Genomic DNA, 15,019 nt, shown 5'->3' on the forward strand with positions numbered 1-15,019 from the left:
TATAGGAAAATTTCAACCTTGACATTCGGCTTATGAGGAATTCTTCAGTGATAAATATATGATTTCAAGAACGTAAGCCACTTTGAGACATTGCACTCCCCCCCCCCCCCAAAAAAAAAAAAAAAAAGAAAAAAAAAGGCCGCAACAGTCACACATTTAAGTGTCTTGAGAGTTTCATTGCTTTCTTCTAATGGTGATCAGGAAATGTTCCGAATGGGCCCTGAGATATTGTGCGAATTGTTCTTGATTTCTTTTTCACGATACTTAAACTCACCTGGACATTCTTAGCACACACATTTTGCTTGCTTGCTTTGGCTTTCCTTGATTTCTTTTTTTCGATTGGGCCGAATCCCGGAATTCTCTTTTAGTTACACGAGCATTGCCCATTGACCAATACCCCTGGCGTTTGGCAAAGAGCCTCAAGAACTTCCTTCCTCCTCTCGTTTCCATTATTGCAGTAGCATTATCTACTTCATCGGTCGCCAGAAAGAAGCAGGACAACTTCAAATTTGTAAAGCTGGATTGCAGAGGATATATATAAGTATGACGGTATTGCGAACATTCATGAAGCACTCGCAAAAAAAAAAAAAGAAAAATAAGGTGCGTGAAGAACAGTTTGAAGCGCTCCAGTTTTGTCTGCCAGCAAACATAGGAACAAAGCAAAAGATGGAGCTTAGCTATGCGAACATAAAAAAAAAGGTTTATAACAAATGCTCATGCAAATAGTTGAAAGCAACAACCTATACTATGAGCCACGCCTTCATTGCAAAGGGTTAGGCATGTTTTGCCAAACTTTTAAGCCACCTTTGTTGCTCATTTCAGCCCGTTATCTCATCTCAAAGAAACTTTTGAGATGGTGTCCTACTTTTTGATGACAAAAAAAAAGAACAATTTGTTTTCCGATCTTACCTAACATATCCCCCTTGATTCCGGAACATTGTAAAGGAATGCATGTTACTGGTAGCTTTCAGAAGTATGGATCGCCTACGAGTTTTCAATATTTTGTTATCACGCTGTAGCTGGCACCAAATAAACACCAAATTATTTCGCAGCAGTGTAGTTACGAAAATGCACGAGAAAGCCCGTTCTTACATGATTGATCATGCTCATGCTCGAAACAGCGCAGATCGGATCAACCATTGCGATGGCAATAAACGGTTTACTACATATGGCCTGATTATACTGCCGGGCTAAACTAAAACATTGAAAGTCTTAATGGGCATAGAAACGAGAGAAAATATAATTATGATAGAGAAGGCAAATACTTCTGCATTACTACCAAGGCGAATTCGCTTCATGCAGTAACGAATACCCCGAAGCAAGGCACGAGCTAACGTCATTAAAACAAGTGCATAAAACAGATGCTGTAAGAAGGAGGGCAGATACCAGGCCGCTTCTACTTTCTTTAATCCCCCCGGCCGTCAATATACCAACATGGCACTCAGTCCCCTTAGCGCGCGTTCTCCCAGTCCAATACCTCTTCTTCTTCATTGTTGTTTCGATTGCAGATTCCTATGCGAATGTGCAACGGGCTCCGCGCTCTGAGGTACGTCCTAACTCGAAGCTGGAATAGTGTCACATCAATTATCTGCGATGACCATAATGATGAATTCGGCACTGTCATCTCGCTCGTGAATCTCATCAATGATAACACGAGATTTTCCACGAAGACTGGCATCCAACATCCGCACTTGGACACCAACAGTTCAGAGCAAGATGAATTTGTAGGAGCGTGGTAGCACAGATTCGAATCGCACACTCTATCCCAAACTCTGTCCACGTTGTTCCGATCATTCTTGTGCTGTACGCCCAGAAAATGATTGCGCAGATTCGTCGGGCTTAGTGACCCCGATACACCACTCAACATCAATGGTTCATGTAGGAGTCCAATATATACTGTGGCATCCGAGTAGTTTTCCCGCAGCCTGTGGCAATCCTATAATGACGACCTGTGACTGATGGTTGGTGTCCATGAAGCTGTCGTAAGAGTTATAAACCGGAAGTTGATAGCGCTTGTTTTAGCATTTTCTTCGATTTTGCTTCGTGGTCCGCCTGATGGCTGTAAATTCTCAAGATATAAGCATTGATCTTCTTCCATCATCGAAGCCATAGGACCTTCATCAATGTTGCACAATATTAATGGGTTCCGGTTCTGTTGGGGGAGGACCAGAGCACTACCTCTCCTGGTATCGACTGTGACACCACTTGCTCTGCTTCCAAGTGTCGTGGTACTTTGAGAGAAAAGGGTTTACTCAGCTACATGGACGACATGCCATTGTTTGAGCCTTGCTCCCTGGCATGAAGGTTTTGTTGTGGCTTCGTCCCGCTTCACTCTAAGCATAATCGGCATTGATCTTGCTTACCTTTATTACATGGTGAGTTTAACGCCAGAAGGTCACAGCTGCATCTTGAAGTTTAGGTGCACAGCCTTGACGTCAGTACTTTGACACATCTCATACGCTCTGACACAACACTCTAACGCAACACCCTGGGTTTCCATCGCACTTGCTTTCCGAGCATCGCCCTTGCTTTCTTTCTGTGCTTGCAAAACAGTAGCCACCCCTTTTCCAGGTATTCGATGATTCGTTCTCTTTCTTCATCGACCTTACGCACTGCACAAGTGATCGCAGCATTACATTACTCAGTTTTTCCGTATGTGTAATAACACCGGAAACAAGCTCTTCGCTTTGCAGCTCACATTCTTTCGCAAGGTCCGCAGAGGTTGGCGTGTCAGCTTGAACCCTTCCTCTCCAAATGTTCAACAGAAAACGAGGTCCAAAACCTCTTCTTCCTCCTTCTCGCTCATATTGCAGATTCCTATGCGAATCTGCAACAGATGCCATACAAAGGTGTCATCCGTACAATACATAAAATCGCAAGTTCATAGCTATTCTTGCGAAGAAGCCTGAAATAACTAAATTAAAGCAAGCATCACTCTTGCTAGGCGCAGTCAGAGCGTTTTCCTAGTACGACGCCTCTGTAATTTGAGTACAGACCATAATGTTAGTGGCCCTGTTCGAAGCCTAGCCGATTCCCTTGACATCGCTTTGGGCTGTAAAGAAAATCAAGGCTGCGCAGGAAGACAAAAAAAAAAAAAAACTCAGTGAGAAACTGCAGGTGCGTAGTTAGAGAAGAGGTATAGTTATGGCCAATATCGCCCTCAATACGTCGTGTAAGATCGTGCATGAAGCATTTTTACCCGCTCTGTGCACAGCAATCCGGGCTTTCATCAATGCTGGTGGAGAACATGAAGGGCTTGGAGGTGTTGCCACCGGCGGTGACCGCTCTCCTTTTCTGCTTTGCTGCCTCCATGTTCACCGAGATCACGAGCAACACCGCAGTGAGCTCCATCGTTCTGCCCGTCGTCTGCGACATGGTGAGGAGAATACCGAAAGGTGGAAATACAACCATGACTCTCTGGGGCAATATTGTGCGACATAAACCTACAACATATACGTGTCTACTGCTTCTGTGCAAAATGAATATAGAGACTAGACGCGACGAATTCACACTTGTCTTATAGGATGTTTCTATGCACGATGTTTCATGCTGCAACAGCTAAAATATATTGTGACGAAATCGGTTCGTGTAATTTTGTAGAATAGTAATAAAACATTGTTGCTGGAATTCGGCTTCGGCATTTAAAGTAGAGTCACCTAAAACCGAACAAACATTCCAAGGGTGTACGCAGCCTCCCACGCGCAGAGAATGAGTGAGCATGGTAAAGTTTTGTAAGTGGGCGACCTAGACTTTAAAGTAATAACTGAAATAACCATCGTCAAATTAGGTTTCGACAAGAATTGCGATCATATTCGAACGATGTCTAACTTGGCGGTTCTGGTGGAGAAAAGTTTGGGTTAGCCCATCTATTTTGAGAAACCTCTGAATTGGAATTTCGCGAGTTGCGGTGAACTTCGGTCGAAGTTAATCTGAGGCCCAGGACGACATTTTATGGTGGCCCACCCATAATTGAAGACTTTCACTAAATGTCCCGTACTCATTTGGTTCGCCATCAGTTTTGGTCAAACTGTAACCAGGTCAAATTTTGGTGGTTCGGAAGGCTTAAATTTGGGGTGGCCCTAACAAATTTGGACATCACTTTTGAGTTGGCCATACTGGAACTGAATTGTTCACTATTTCTGGCTAAATCTAATTTCGGAAGTCCAGATGGACAAGTTTGGTGGGTGCGGAAAGAAAATTTCTGTACACATTTTCTGCAGACACGTTTTTCGCACACAAGTATTTTTCGCACCCTTAGCCTATTAATGCTTGCTCATTCAAAGTTATGATTGTAGCCGGTTTGCAAAAACCACCAGTCAGAGCTTTCATGCTCAGCATGGCAATTAAGTGATTAAGCACTGGCTTAAGATAACTTTCCAAGCATCCTAGTCACTCACGCGCTAAACAATGCATGCGAAAAGCGCTTGTGGGACGAGCACTTGCTTTACAAATATCAAGCTAGCGGGGCTACTTATCCGCCGCTACCACAGCCTCCCAGTAGTAACGCGAAGGCTAATGAGAGAAATATATCAATACGAAAAACAACACTTTTTAGCTTTTTCTTTTCCCAGGCATGAAAACGTGAAAACAAAAAGAAGATAATATAGGGTCACGATATATTATCCCATAAAAGCACAATGAAAAGTTACTCCGATCAGTACTGAAAGTTCGAAGGCTAGCTGTCTCAAGAAAAGAAAGGGAAACGTGAAAGTGTGCTTCATTCACGATTACAGTTTATTTGATTTATAGGGTTTAATGTACCAATGCGACTAGAGCTATGAGGGACGCCATAGTGGAGGGATGCAGGTCATTTCTGCAACCTGGGATTTATTTTTAAATTCACTGCAGCGCCAGGGATCCAATCCACATTAGCGGGATTAACGGTCCCGTCCCATAAACACTCCGCGCAAAGGCTTATTTGTTATTAGAACTCTGACCTAATAATTTATTTTTACACTAAATAATTTGGAGTCTAGCCATGGCATCATGATTACCCGTCGGTCCTCTGCAGAGGTATTAACGACTCTGACATGAAGCAATCGAATGCGTTAGTTTTGTAATGTGCTTTTTGCTCCGCTTCTTAGGCACCTATGCCTGAGAAGATTTCAAAAGGTTGGCGTTTTGTTTAAAAAACAAACGCTCCTGCAGACAGCGAAATTTTAGTTGTTGTTTTTTTTGTTGTTGTTTGCATGAGTTGTTATTACGTCGCGATCCCTTAAGTATGTGGGAAAAATGGCTTTCCTAATAAAACAAACTTTTATTTGTTTATAGCCCTGCAAACATTACGACGGGCATTTTGCGGCACTGCAAAGCACAGCACCGTTACGTGGGAGTTACTTGATCGACATTCCTATTTCTTAACTCTTAGCAGCATGATTGGATTCGGGTAAGAACAGATGCGTGGGCGCATGGGTCAGATGCTTGGGCACTGTAACCCAGTACAGTAGCTTTATTAGAAAGATTCTACAGGCTAGCTGGTGAATTTCGCGGAAAGTAAAGATGGCGAGAATAAAGCGCGGAAAAGAGGAAAAGGAACGAAGCCACAATTTTGTATTCGATTCTTTGCCTCTTGGCATCTTCCTTTTCGCGCGGTCTTACTTTTCCTCCACTAAAGTGCCTTGACGGCGGCATGAATGGGAGGCTTCGACACTTCAAGGCTTCAAGATGTCATTTCTTAACAGAAAAGCGCCAGTGTTAATCTATATTGATTTCTGGCACTGTAGCGCTATTCGCTAACAGATTATTATTATTTTTTTTAATGTACTGACTGGACTTGTCGACAGGTTCTCTTTTCAACACGTAGCGTACTCAGCTTTCGACAGCACCCACTCACATCTGTTAGATTGGCTCCTTGAACGACTCTCGAATCTTTGAGAAGCAAAAGGGCCAGGTAATATACATTAAATGTTTATATATGAGTTGCAAAACTTCGGGCATATCCGGAAATATTTTTTCGAAAATAATTACATAATTCTAGTATTTCTGAAGGAAACAAAAATCGCCGCTTTGATAATATTTTTTTTTTCATAAAAGTTTCGAAAGATGTATATGTGAGCCTTCAAGACAAAGTCCCGATCACTATCAGCCCATATCAGCCGCTGCAATCATGGACTGCACGCGCCTTTGGTTCGGACTGCTTAAAAGAAAAAGAAACATGGTAAACCAGTAGGATCGAGAAACTTGAAAAAAAAGTGGTTTCTGATGCTTAGTTTATGGAGCGCGTGCTGGTTATTCTCTGTGCTGTGTTTTGGTTTCAAGCTCTAACAGTGCAGCTGGAGGACGTATCATACAATACAATTAAGAACAATACCGCGCTCTAAACGGAAAAGGACGGTGGAGGATAGCAGGGAAGGTTCCGCCTGCCCCAATTAAGCAGAAGACTTAAAACCTTGATTGACCTCTCAGGTAAGTCAATCTGAGCGGCGTCTTCTAAAAGGAAAGCTTCAACAACGTGCATTCTGGGAGGGCTCAAATTTTGCCGCTTGCAAACCGGAGACCCCCTTATTATTATGTGAGTCGCGTTACCTAAGTGGGGGTTTAGATTTGCATTATATGGATTATATGGCCTGGAATAATTTTAAAGCGATTGCTTACACAGCTCGTTCGGTCCAAAAGCCGTCAGAGCAGCGGTTGTAGCAGTCGACGCCTCATGCTGGGAATAATCGGGCGCTGCATAAAAAAAAAAGAAACAAATGGTATCAGGGTAATTTGTGGTTCTAGTGATTGGTGATTTACCGGCTTGTGATAGGTGAGTAGCCAAAGTAGTCAGGACCATAATGAGATTGGCGGTAGGGAAGAACAGCCAGACGTTCCGCCAGTGACGAAGGACGAGGTCAAGAAAGCACTAGAAACTATGAAAAGGGGGAAATAAGCTGGAGAGGATCAGATAACTACAGATTTGCTGAAGGACGGGGGGGGGGGATATCGTGCTAGAAAAACTGGCCACCCTGTATACGCAGTGCCTGGTGTCATCGACGGTACCGGAACCATGGAAGAATGCAAACATTATCCTCATTCACAAGAAAGGGGACTCTAAGGACCTTAAAAATTACAGACCAATCAGCTTACTGTCTGTTACGTATAAGGTATTTACTAAGGTAATCTCTAATAGAATCAGGACAACCTTAGACTGCAATCAAGCAAAGGATCAAGCAGGGTTTCGGAAACGGTACTCTACTATCGATCATATCCATACCATCAATCAGGTGATAGAAAAATGCTCGGAATATAACCAGCCCTTATACATAGCATTCATTGATTACGAAAAAGCATTTGACTCAGTTGAAACCTCGGCGGTGATGCAGGCATTGCAAAATCAGGGGGTAGACGAGCCGTACGTGAAAGTGCTGGAAGATATATATATAGTGGCTGCACGGCAACCATAGTTCTGCATAAAGAAAGTAACAAAATTCTCATAAAGAAAGGTGTTAGGCAAGGAGACACAATCTCCCCAGTACTATTCACAGCTTGCTTAGAGGAGGTATTCAGAGACTTGGAATGGGAGCAGTTAGGGATAAGGGTAGATGGAGAATACCTCAGTAATCTGCGATTTGCTGATGACATTGCCTTGCTAAGCAACTCGGGGGATGAACTGCAAAATATGATTGATGACCTAGACAGAAAAAGTAGAAAGTAGGCTTGAAAATCAATATGCAGAAGACTAAGGTAATGTTCAACAGCCTCGGGAAGGAACATCAGTTTACATTAGGTAGCGAAATACTGGAAGTAGTAGGCGAATATGTCTTCTTAGGACAGGTAGTAACCGCAGATCCGGACCATGAAAAGGAAGTAACAAGAAGAATAAGATTGGGATGGAGCGCATTTGGCAAGCACTCACAGATTATGACTAGCAGCTTACCGGTATCGCTCAAGAGGAGAGTATACAACAGTTGCATCTTGCCTGTACTCCCCTATGGGGCTTAAACGTGGAGGCTAACCAAGGGAGTTCTACTTAAGTTGAGGACAACCCAGGAGGCTATGGAACGAAAAATGGTAGGGGTAACATTAAGAGATAGAAAGCGTGCAGAGTGGGTCAGAGAAATAACTCAAGTTAACGACATTCTAGTGGAAATTAAGAAGAAGAAATGGACATGGGCAGGACATGTAGTGCGAAGAGAGGATAACCGATGGTCGCTGAGGGTAACAAACTGGGTTCCAAGGTAAGGAAAGCGTAGCAGGGGGAGGCAGAAAGTTAGGTGGGCGGATGAGATTAAGAAGTTCGCAGGGGTCAAGTGGATGCAGCTAGCACAGAACCGGGGTAAGTGGAGAAATATGGGAGAGGCCTTCGCCCTGCAGTGGGTATAATCAGGCTGATGATGATGATGATGATAGGTGAGAACGTGTTACTGAAATCAATCTTATTAATTGGAGAATTAAAGAAATAAACAATATGAACAAGGGGGTTGAAAGATATAAAAAGCTCATAATAAAAAGCCAACAATTGATGATGCAAATTAACAAAATTAAGAGGGTATAATTAAAAAATAATTCAATAATTAAAAAAAGTAAAATGCGCTCAAAGGCATCTAACTGCTCAGAACAGAAAGCAAATGTTTGGTGATGATGGAAGTATCTTTGTGTGAAAAGATTTTAAAAGTATTTAAAACTATAGAAACAGAAAAAAACATCGTCTGTGCGTGCAAGACGCTGTCGCGGGATACTCTTAATGGCGGAACATAAGTGTCCCTCCAATTTATTTTTTTCCGGAGTGCTATACTCGGGGACACCTTTTCTTGGCAATGAAGCCAAAGCTACAGAGCCAAAACGCACCATCTTCCTACGCAGCTGAATACAGTCCCTAGTTACATGAGTAGTTTCTGCAAAAACAAATTGAAATCTTAGCGCTAGTTATTTACGGTATATTTTTTTATAACAGAACTGATTTTTCGAAATGAAGCTGTTATGTCTAAAACACTTGTCTTGGCTCCGCCAGGTTTTCTTCTGCGATGTCTGTCGCGGGTTTTAGAGACGCCCCGACTTTGCAGACAAGATGGCGACTGCCGCCTGTTCGGGTCGTTCCGGTTCTGGTTCGTTCACTCCGCAACGACTTGAAGCGTTTTCACCAGACAAGATTCGAGTCAAGTTCAAGAGACGCTGGCTGTCGAAGCAAACGAAAGAAATGATCTGCAACGTCTATGCAGGCCGAAAGCCGCGCGGGCGGACTACATGGCGGAGCGACACGTTTAAAGGCCCCGCCTCCCTACCTTTGCGCCCATTGCCAAGAAAAAGTGTCCCCGAGTATAGCAATTGGGCTTGTCAAGTAGTGAAAAAGGAGAAGTTTGCCAGTCCCGGCATCTGCTATCAAATCACCGGAAGCACCAGAACTGTGTTGGTGGAAAGAAATATATAGTGAGGAACAGAAATGGGAAATCAAAGAGGTGAGCGACTGGAAGAGGGCAAGATAGGTCAAAATAAAATACAGCCTATCCTGTCCTTTCTTCCAGTCGCTCCTCTCTTTGATTTCCACTTTAAAATATTAGACATGTATAAAATACATATTTTTCTAATATAAAATATAAATATATTTGTGGAATGTAAGTGCTTATGTTCAGTTTAGTCGTTTAGTCGTGTCCGACTCTTCGTGACCCTATGGACCATATCACGCCAGGCTTTCTTGTCTCTCAACATCTTCCTAACATCACATAACTTCATCTGCAGCGCCTCGAGGATGCAATCCAGCCACCACGTTTGCTGCCTACCCCTTCTCCGGGGACCCCCAGCCTTTCCCAACATCAAATCCTTCTCCAGCGACTCATCTCTTCTCATCAGATGACCAAAGTAGCTGAGCTCTAACTTTAGAATTTGACCCTCCAATGAGCAGTCAGGGTTTATGGTCGACGATATCGACAGATTTGATCTTCTGGCAGTCCAAGGAACTCTTAAGAGTCTCCGCCAGCATCACAATTCAAACGCGTCAATTCTTCAACGGTCGGCCTTCTTCACAGTCCAACTCTCGCATCCATACATCGCAACTGGAAAGACCATAGCACGAGTTATACGGATCTTGGTTGGCAGAATAATGTCTCTGCTCTTTACTAGGCGGTAAAGGCTAGCCATGGCTCTCTTTCCCAGAAGCAGGTGTTAAAAAAGAAGGATGGAGTATATCCAATTAAACTGCGTTTATTAAATTTCTTGATTACACGATTGTACGACAACGGTGATCTTTCCTCGTCCGTGTCCGGCACCCCGTCTGTTTTCCTCTCCTGGTCCCCGCTCCCCCGGCGCGCGGGAGCGCGTCCTCCTCACCCTCTGCCTGCCTCTCTCTCTGCTCTTGTGGACGCCTCGGGGCCTCGGGTTACAGCGGCAGACCCTGCCCGCCCGCGTATATCCGATCCCAACAAACGGATGCGGCGCGAGGGGGAAAACGAAGATGGAGAGGGAGAAGAGGCCTTCGGCTGGCTGTTACGAGCTGCGGCCGGCACCCCCCATTCCACGCTAGCGACTCAAGGCATGGGCCTCGGCGCTCGTGTTGTGGCAGCGTACGATGCGCGTTGTTGCGTGGATGTGTGTGCGCGCTCTTGTGCTATACATGTGCCGCGAGTCTTCTCCAAAGACCGCATCAGGCTAGTCGTCTTGTCTTGCCCCGGATGAACTAAATGCGATTTGTGCATTGATTCAATCGCTGGCGCACGGCCGCTCCACGAAGCCCTTCGTGGCTCAGACGCAGGTTTGTTACATACCGCTTACATGCAAATCGGTCCCGAAATGCGATCTATTTTATGAGGGAACGCAAGCCTTGTATTTCCGCAAGATCCCTTGTGCTGACTGCTAGAGTTTGTTCTAGTAACGTTGCTGCTAGCCGTTGGATGTGCGTGCGTGATGTGCCGCGAGACTACCCCAAAGACTGCATGAGGCTAGTGCTCTAGTGGCTAGTCTTGCCACGAATCAATTAAATGCGGTTTATTTGTGCATGTATTCAATCGCTGGCGCATGACCGCGTCATGAAACCCGTCGTGGCTCTCAGACGCAGGTTTGTGTTACATATCGTTAACATATGCAAATCGGCTCCGAAATTCTATCGCACGCCTTGTATTTAGGTGAGAACCCCACCTAAACCGTCCAGTGAAGCAAAGGCCTGCATAAAAAAAAAAAAAAATGGTGACCGTCCGTAGCTGTGCTTCAACCCCAAAAGCTGATACATTACTTTTCTGAGTGCCTCTACTGCGTGCAAACACCTTCCGCCGTGCATGTAGTGAAAATGATTTGTGTATTTTGCAAGTGGCTTTAAACAGCTCGTGCAGCTGTTGCTTAGGTATTGCAGCAATGTGGCACTGTTCAAAGCTATCTTGTTTGCTTCTTAATTTCGCAGGGTAGTAGATAAGAGTGGAAGGGTGCTCACAGTGTCATAAATGGCAATATAGCATCAACAAAACCTGCAGATGTCGCCCTTCATCAACAATTTTCCTTCTAGAGATTTACTTTCAGATTAAAACAAGCATTCATTGAATATCATGCTCAGGTGGAAATTGCCACCACCAGCTGCTGCCTCTGAATACACTTTCTTTCCTTCAACATCAGGGTTAAAGGCCAGGGCAATCGCGAGTTTCGTTTCTTTTTCACTTATTTGGTCAGTAAAGAAAGTGTTGTTCCTCCTTCGGTGTGGTATATGGTGTTTAAATTCCATAAGTGATATAGAAAAACTGCCTATAAGAGACGTCATAGTGGACAGCTCTGCATTAATGCCATTGATTTGAGGTTCTTCGTGTGCACTGACATTGCAAGTGTGTCTTGCATTTCACCTTCATTGATATGTAACGACCACTATGGCTGGAACTGAACCCAGGTCCTCGGCCTAGCATGTCTTGATATGAGTACTATTTTCTTTTGCAAATGCAATCCTTAGAAATGTAGTTTGTTGATTGCAGACAGCAGCAGAAACAAAGCCTAGCACAAACACAGACTAGAAATCACTTTTTTCACTGGTACACACTATGTTACTTTATCTGTGTCAATGTGATGTGGGCATTAACAAAATCAGCCTTGCATGTTACGCACATTTGCAAAAATGTTTTTTTTTTTTTCTTGCGAACAAAGTGGTAAAAGTTTAATAATAATTTATTGGTACAATATATTAATCCATTTATTTCTGCTACCAGCCCGAAGTGCAACGTCTGGTGAAGGTATGTGTCTAATACTGATTAGTTAAGCGAGGCAAAATGCATGAAACAAAGTCTATTACTGTTTTCACATAGAAGAGAAGTAATTCATTTGTAGTCAGTGTGCACGAAGCAAGAAAAGTATGAACTTTGGCATGTTTTAACCTTGACAGTGTATTCCCTTGCAGCATACTTGCGCTCTTGCTGCCCATGCAGTCATGAGGGAGCTGCACTAGTTGCTACTGTTATCATATGGGCAAACTGTCCCGATGAACTAAAATGCTGGCAGGGGTATGTTGCTGTAGGTCGCTGTATGTGAGCAATTCTTCCATTTCAAGTTCCTCGGCATTAGGTCTCACCGCTCGGCCGACAAAACCTCGAGCGTGTTGATGAGCAGCCTCATTGCCTCGGTACCCTGAGTGGGCAGGTGTCCATATGAGTTCTATTTCTCTGTCGAGTCTGATATCCGCGAGGTTGTTTCTGGCAGTATTTGATATTCTGCTACGCGAGAAGTTACGTATGGCAGTTTTTGAATCAGTGACAATTATGTCCGCATCTGCTGTAGCGATAGCGGCTTCTTCCTCCTGGTCCGAGTAGCGGACTTTGACCGAAGCAGCTGATACGCATTTACTTACTGTACTGCTTAATTACAAAGATAGCAACAGCACCGTCAGCCATATAGTAATCCAAGGCGTCGGTATACACCACCCCATCGTGATTTCGGTATTTTCTGTTTAGGGCCCTAGCTCTAGCTTTCCTCCTGCCTTCATGGAAGGAGAGATGCATGTTTTTGGGCACAGGTTTGGAGATAATCTTGTCGCCAGCTCCTCTTGGTAGTGGCCCTAGTGGTTGGCTAGTGGTTCGGCATTAATTCTCATGCGGTTGAGAATTTGTCTGCCTGCTTTAGAGTTTGTTAGTCTTTGTAGCTGCAATTAGCTCCTCTACATTGTTGTGTATCCCAAGTGAGAGAAGTTTTTCGGTTGCAGTGTTTCTGGGTAGACCTAGCCCAGCCTTGTAGGTGCTTCTAATGAGTGTCTAATTTCTCCTTGTCAGATTGAATGAGGCGGAGATAAGGGACAGAGTATGTGAATCGACTTAGTACAAAGGCATGGATAAGACGACAAATGTCAGCCTCTTTCTTGCCGTTACTCTGTGTATCAGTCTAGTGATTTATCGCACAGTCATTTCCAGCCTGTTGATAGTAACATTGCTCTTCCTATTGCTCTGGATGTAGAGCCCGAGCACTCTAATAGTATCAACTGTGGGTATGGGTAGTCCGTGCAGGCAGACTTTTATCTCTACTTTGTCTTGCGTTTTCCTTCTCACTGCTAGTAGTTCAGATTTATGTTGTGAGCATTTCAACCCAATCTGGTTAGTGGACTACATTCACTGCTTCTTGAAGCGTTTCCTCTATGTGAGTGTCCGAACCTTTTGCTACCCACAAGGTGACATCGTCAGCATATAGGGAGTGTTGAAGATCTTGGATTTCTTCAAGTTTGGGAGGCAGACCTATCATTGCTAGGTTGAACAAGAAGGGAGAGAGGACTGATCCTTGCGGGGTTCCTCTGTCTCCTATTGCTATTTTGTCCGATGCAAGTCCTGCGATACTTAGCTCTGCCCGCAGTCCTTCCCAAGAGAAAGGAAGGAATGTAATTAAAGGTTTTCTTCCCTGCGTTTATGTTGGCAAGGGTTTGGAGAATGGCTTCATGAGAGACATTGTCGAAGGCTTTTTCCAGATCCAAGGCAAAAATCGCTTTGGTTCCGGTTTTGTTAGGGGGATCTATCACTTCTGCATGCAACTGAAGCATTACGTCCTGAGTAGAGAGTTGAGTTTTGAAGCCAGTCATTGAGCTGGGCAGAAGGTCATTCTCTTCTGCGTAGTTCTAAAGCCTATTTAGAATAACATGTTTCATAAGTTTACCTAAGCACGACGTAAGAGAGATGGGCCTTAAGTTCTCTATGCTTAGTTTCCTTTTGTGTTTAGGAATAAAGACAACCTTCACGTGTTTCCACATCTGCGAAAGTTCACCTTTGTTCCAATATTCATTCATTAAGTCGTTAATTGCTGAGAGGTAGTATGTAAATGGCCAATTGCGGCCCAAATTTCCGCTTCCGCGATCTCTCTGTCGAAGTCTTCATTAGGAACCCCTTCGTACTCATAGGTAGCATTGGGGTTGCTACCGGTATTGAGATATCTGCTTCGGAGTTCGCTTAGCAGATCTGCATCTGTACTTGGGTATTCTTATATGATTTGATTCATAATAGCATAATAATAACATATTAGCAGCGAAATGGCTGAACACAATCACTATAATATTTGGCTTCTGCTGTGCCTTGGTTGTATAGTCCTTCCCCCTAGCAATAGCAACACACTTTCACCTTTAGTGCAGTCGTTGGCACGTCTACAATGCTGGAGAGGTGTGCTGCGGAGCGAACAAAGTGAAATTTTGTTTGGGCTGCTCTATTAGTGGTAAAGTGTAGCTGTCAGTGCAAGTAGTATGCCTATGCACCTTCAGTATAGCGCCATCATTGTTCCTAGAATTGGGCCCCTGCTCAAAAATTTCATTTTCTTTGTGCGACAGGTTGGTGTTCGAGCACTCCGGGCAGACTTGCTGACGTCTGTACATCAGTCTGTACATCAAAAGTTGCTGGTTTACCTCGTGCCCCCCACAGTACCAACCTTGTGCCATTGAACTTCTAGCTGCTTCCTAGAATAAATTAAATCGTCAACTGCTGTTCACTGATAGTTTAGTCAACAGATGCACCAGTCACAGTTAGCGTGCTGCCACCAGTGAAAACTGAATCAAAATGTGTGAAGTAGGACTGAGCTCATTTCTAAGCGTTATTTTAAATGTAAATTCTTTCAGTTCCATCATGTAATGAGTTACAGGATAAAAAGCAAAACGTTTTTTAATGCACACTGT

General features: G+C 43.9%; 1 protein-coding gene across 1 annotated transcript in view; it reads left to right on the forward strand.

Annotated features, from left to right (window-relative positions):
• LOC146197675 (Na(+)/citrate cotransporter-like) overlaps window positions 1-15,019 on the forward strand; it is a 76,758-nt gene that overhangs the window by 19,143 nt on the left and 42,596 nt on the right. The window contains exon 12 of the mRNA XM_084599590.1: window positions 3,215-3,376. Within this exon, the coding sequence (XP_084455716.1) occupies window positions 3,215-3,376 (162 nt within the window). The remainder of the gene's footprint in view (window positions 1-3,214; window positions 3,377-15,019) is intronic.

This window comes from Amblyomma maculatum, chromosome 3, assembly GCF_055883805.1.
Source record: "Amblyomma maculatum isolate TAMU_Amacu chromosome 3, ASM5588380v1, whole genome shotgun sequence".
In the NCBI taxonomy this organism is placed as follows: domain Eukaryota; kingdom Metazoa; phylum Arthropoda; class Arachnida; order Ixodida; family Ixodidae; genus Amblyomma; species Amblyomma maculatum.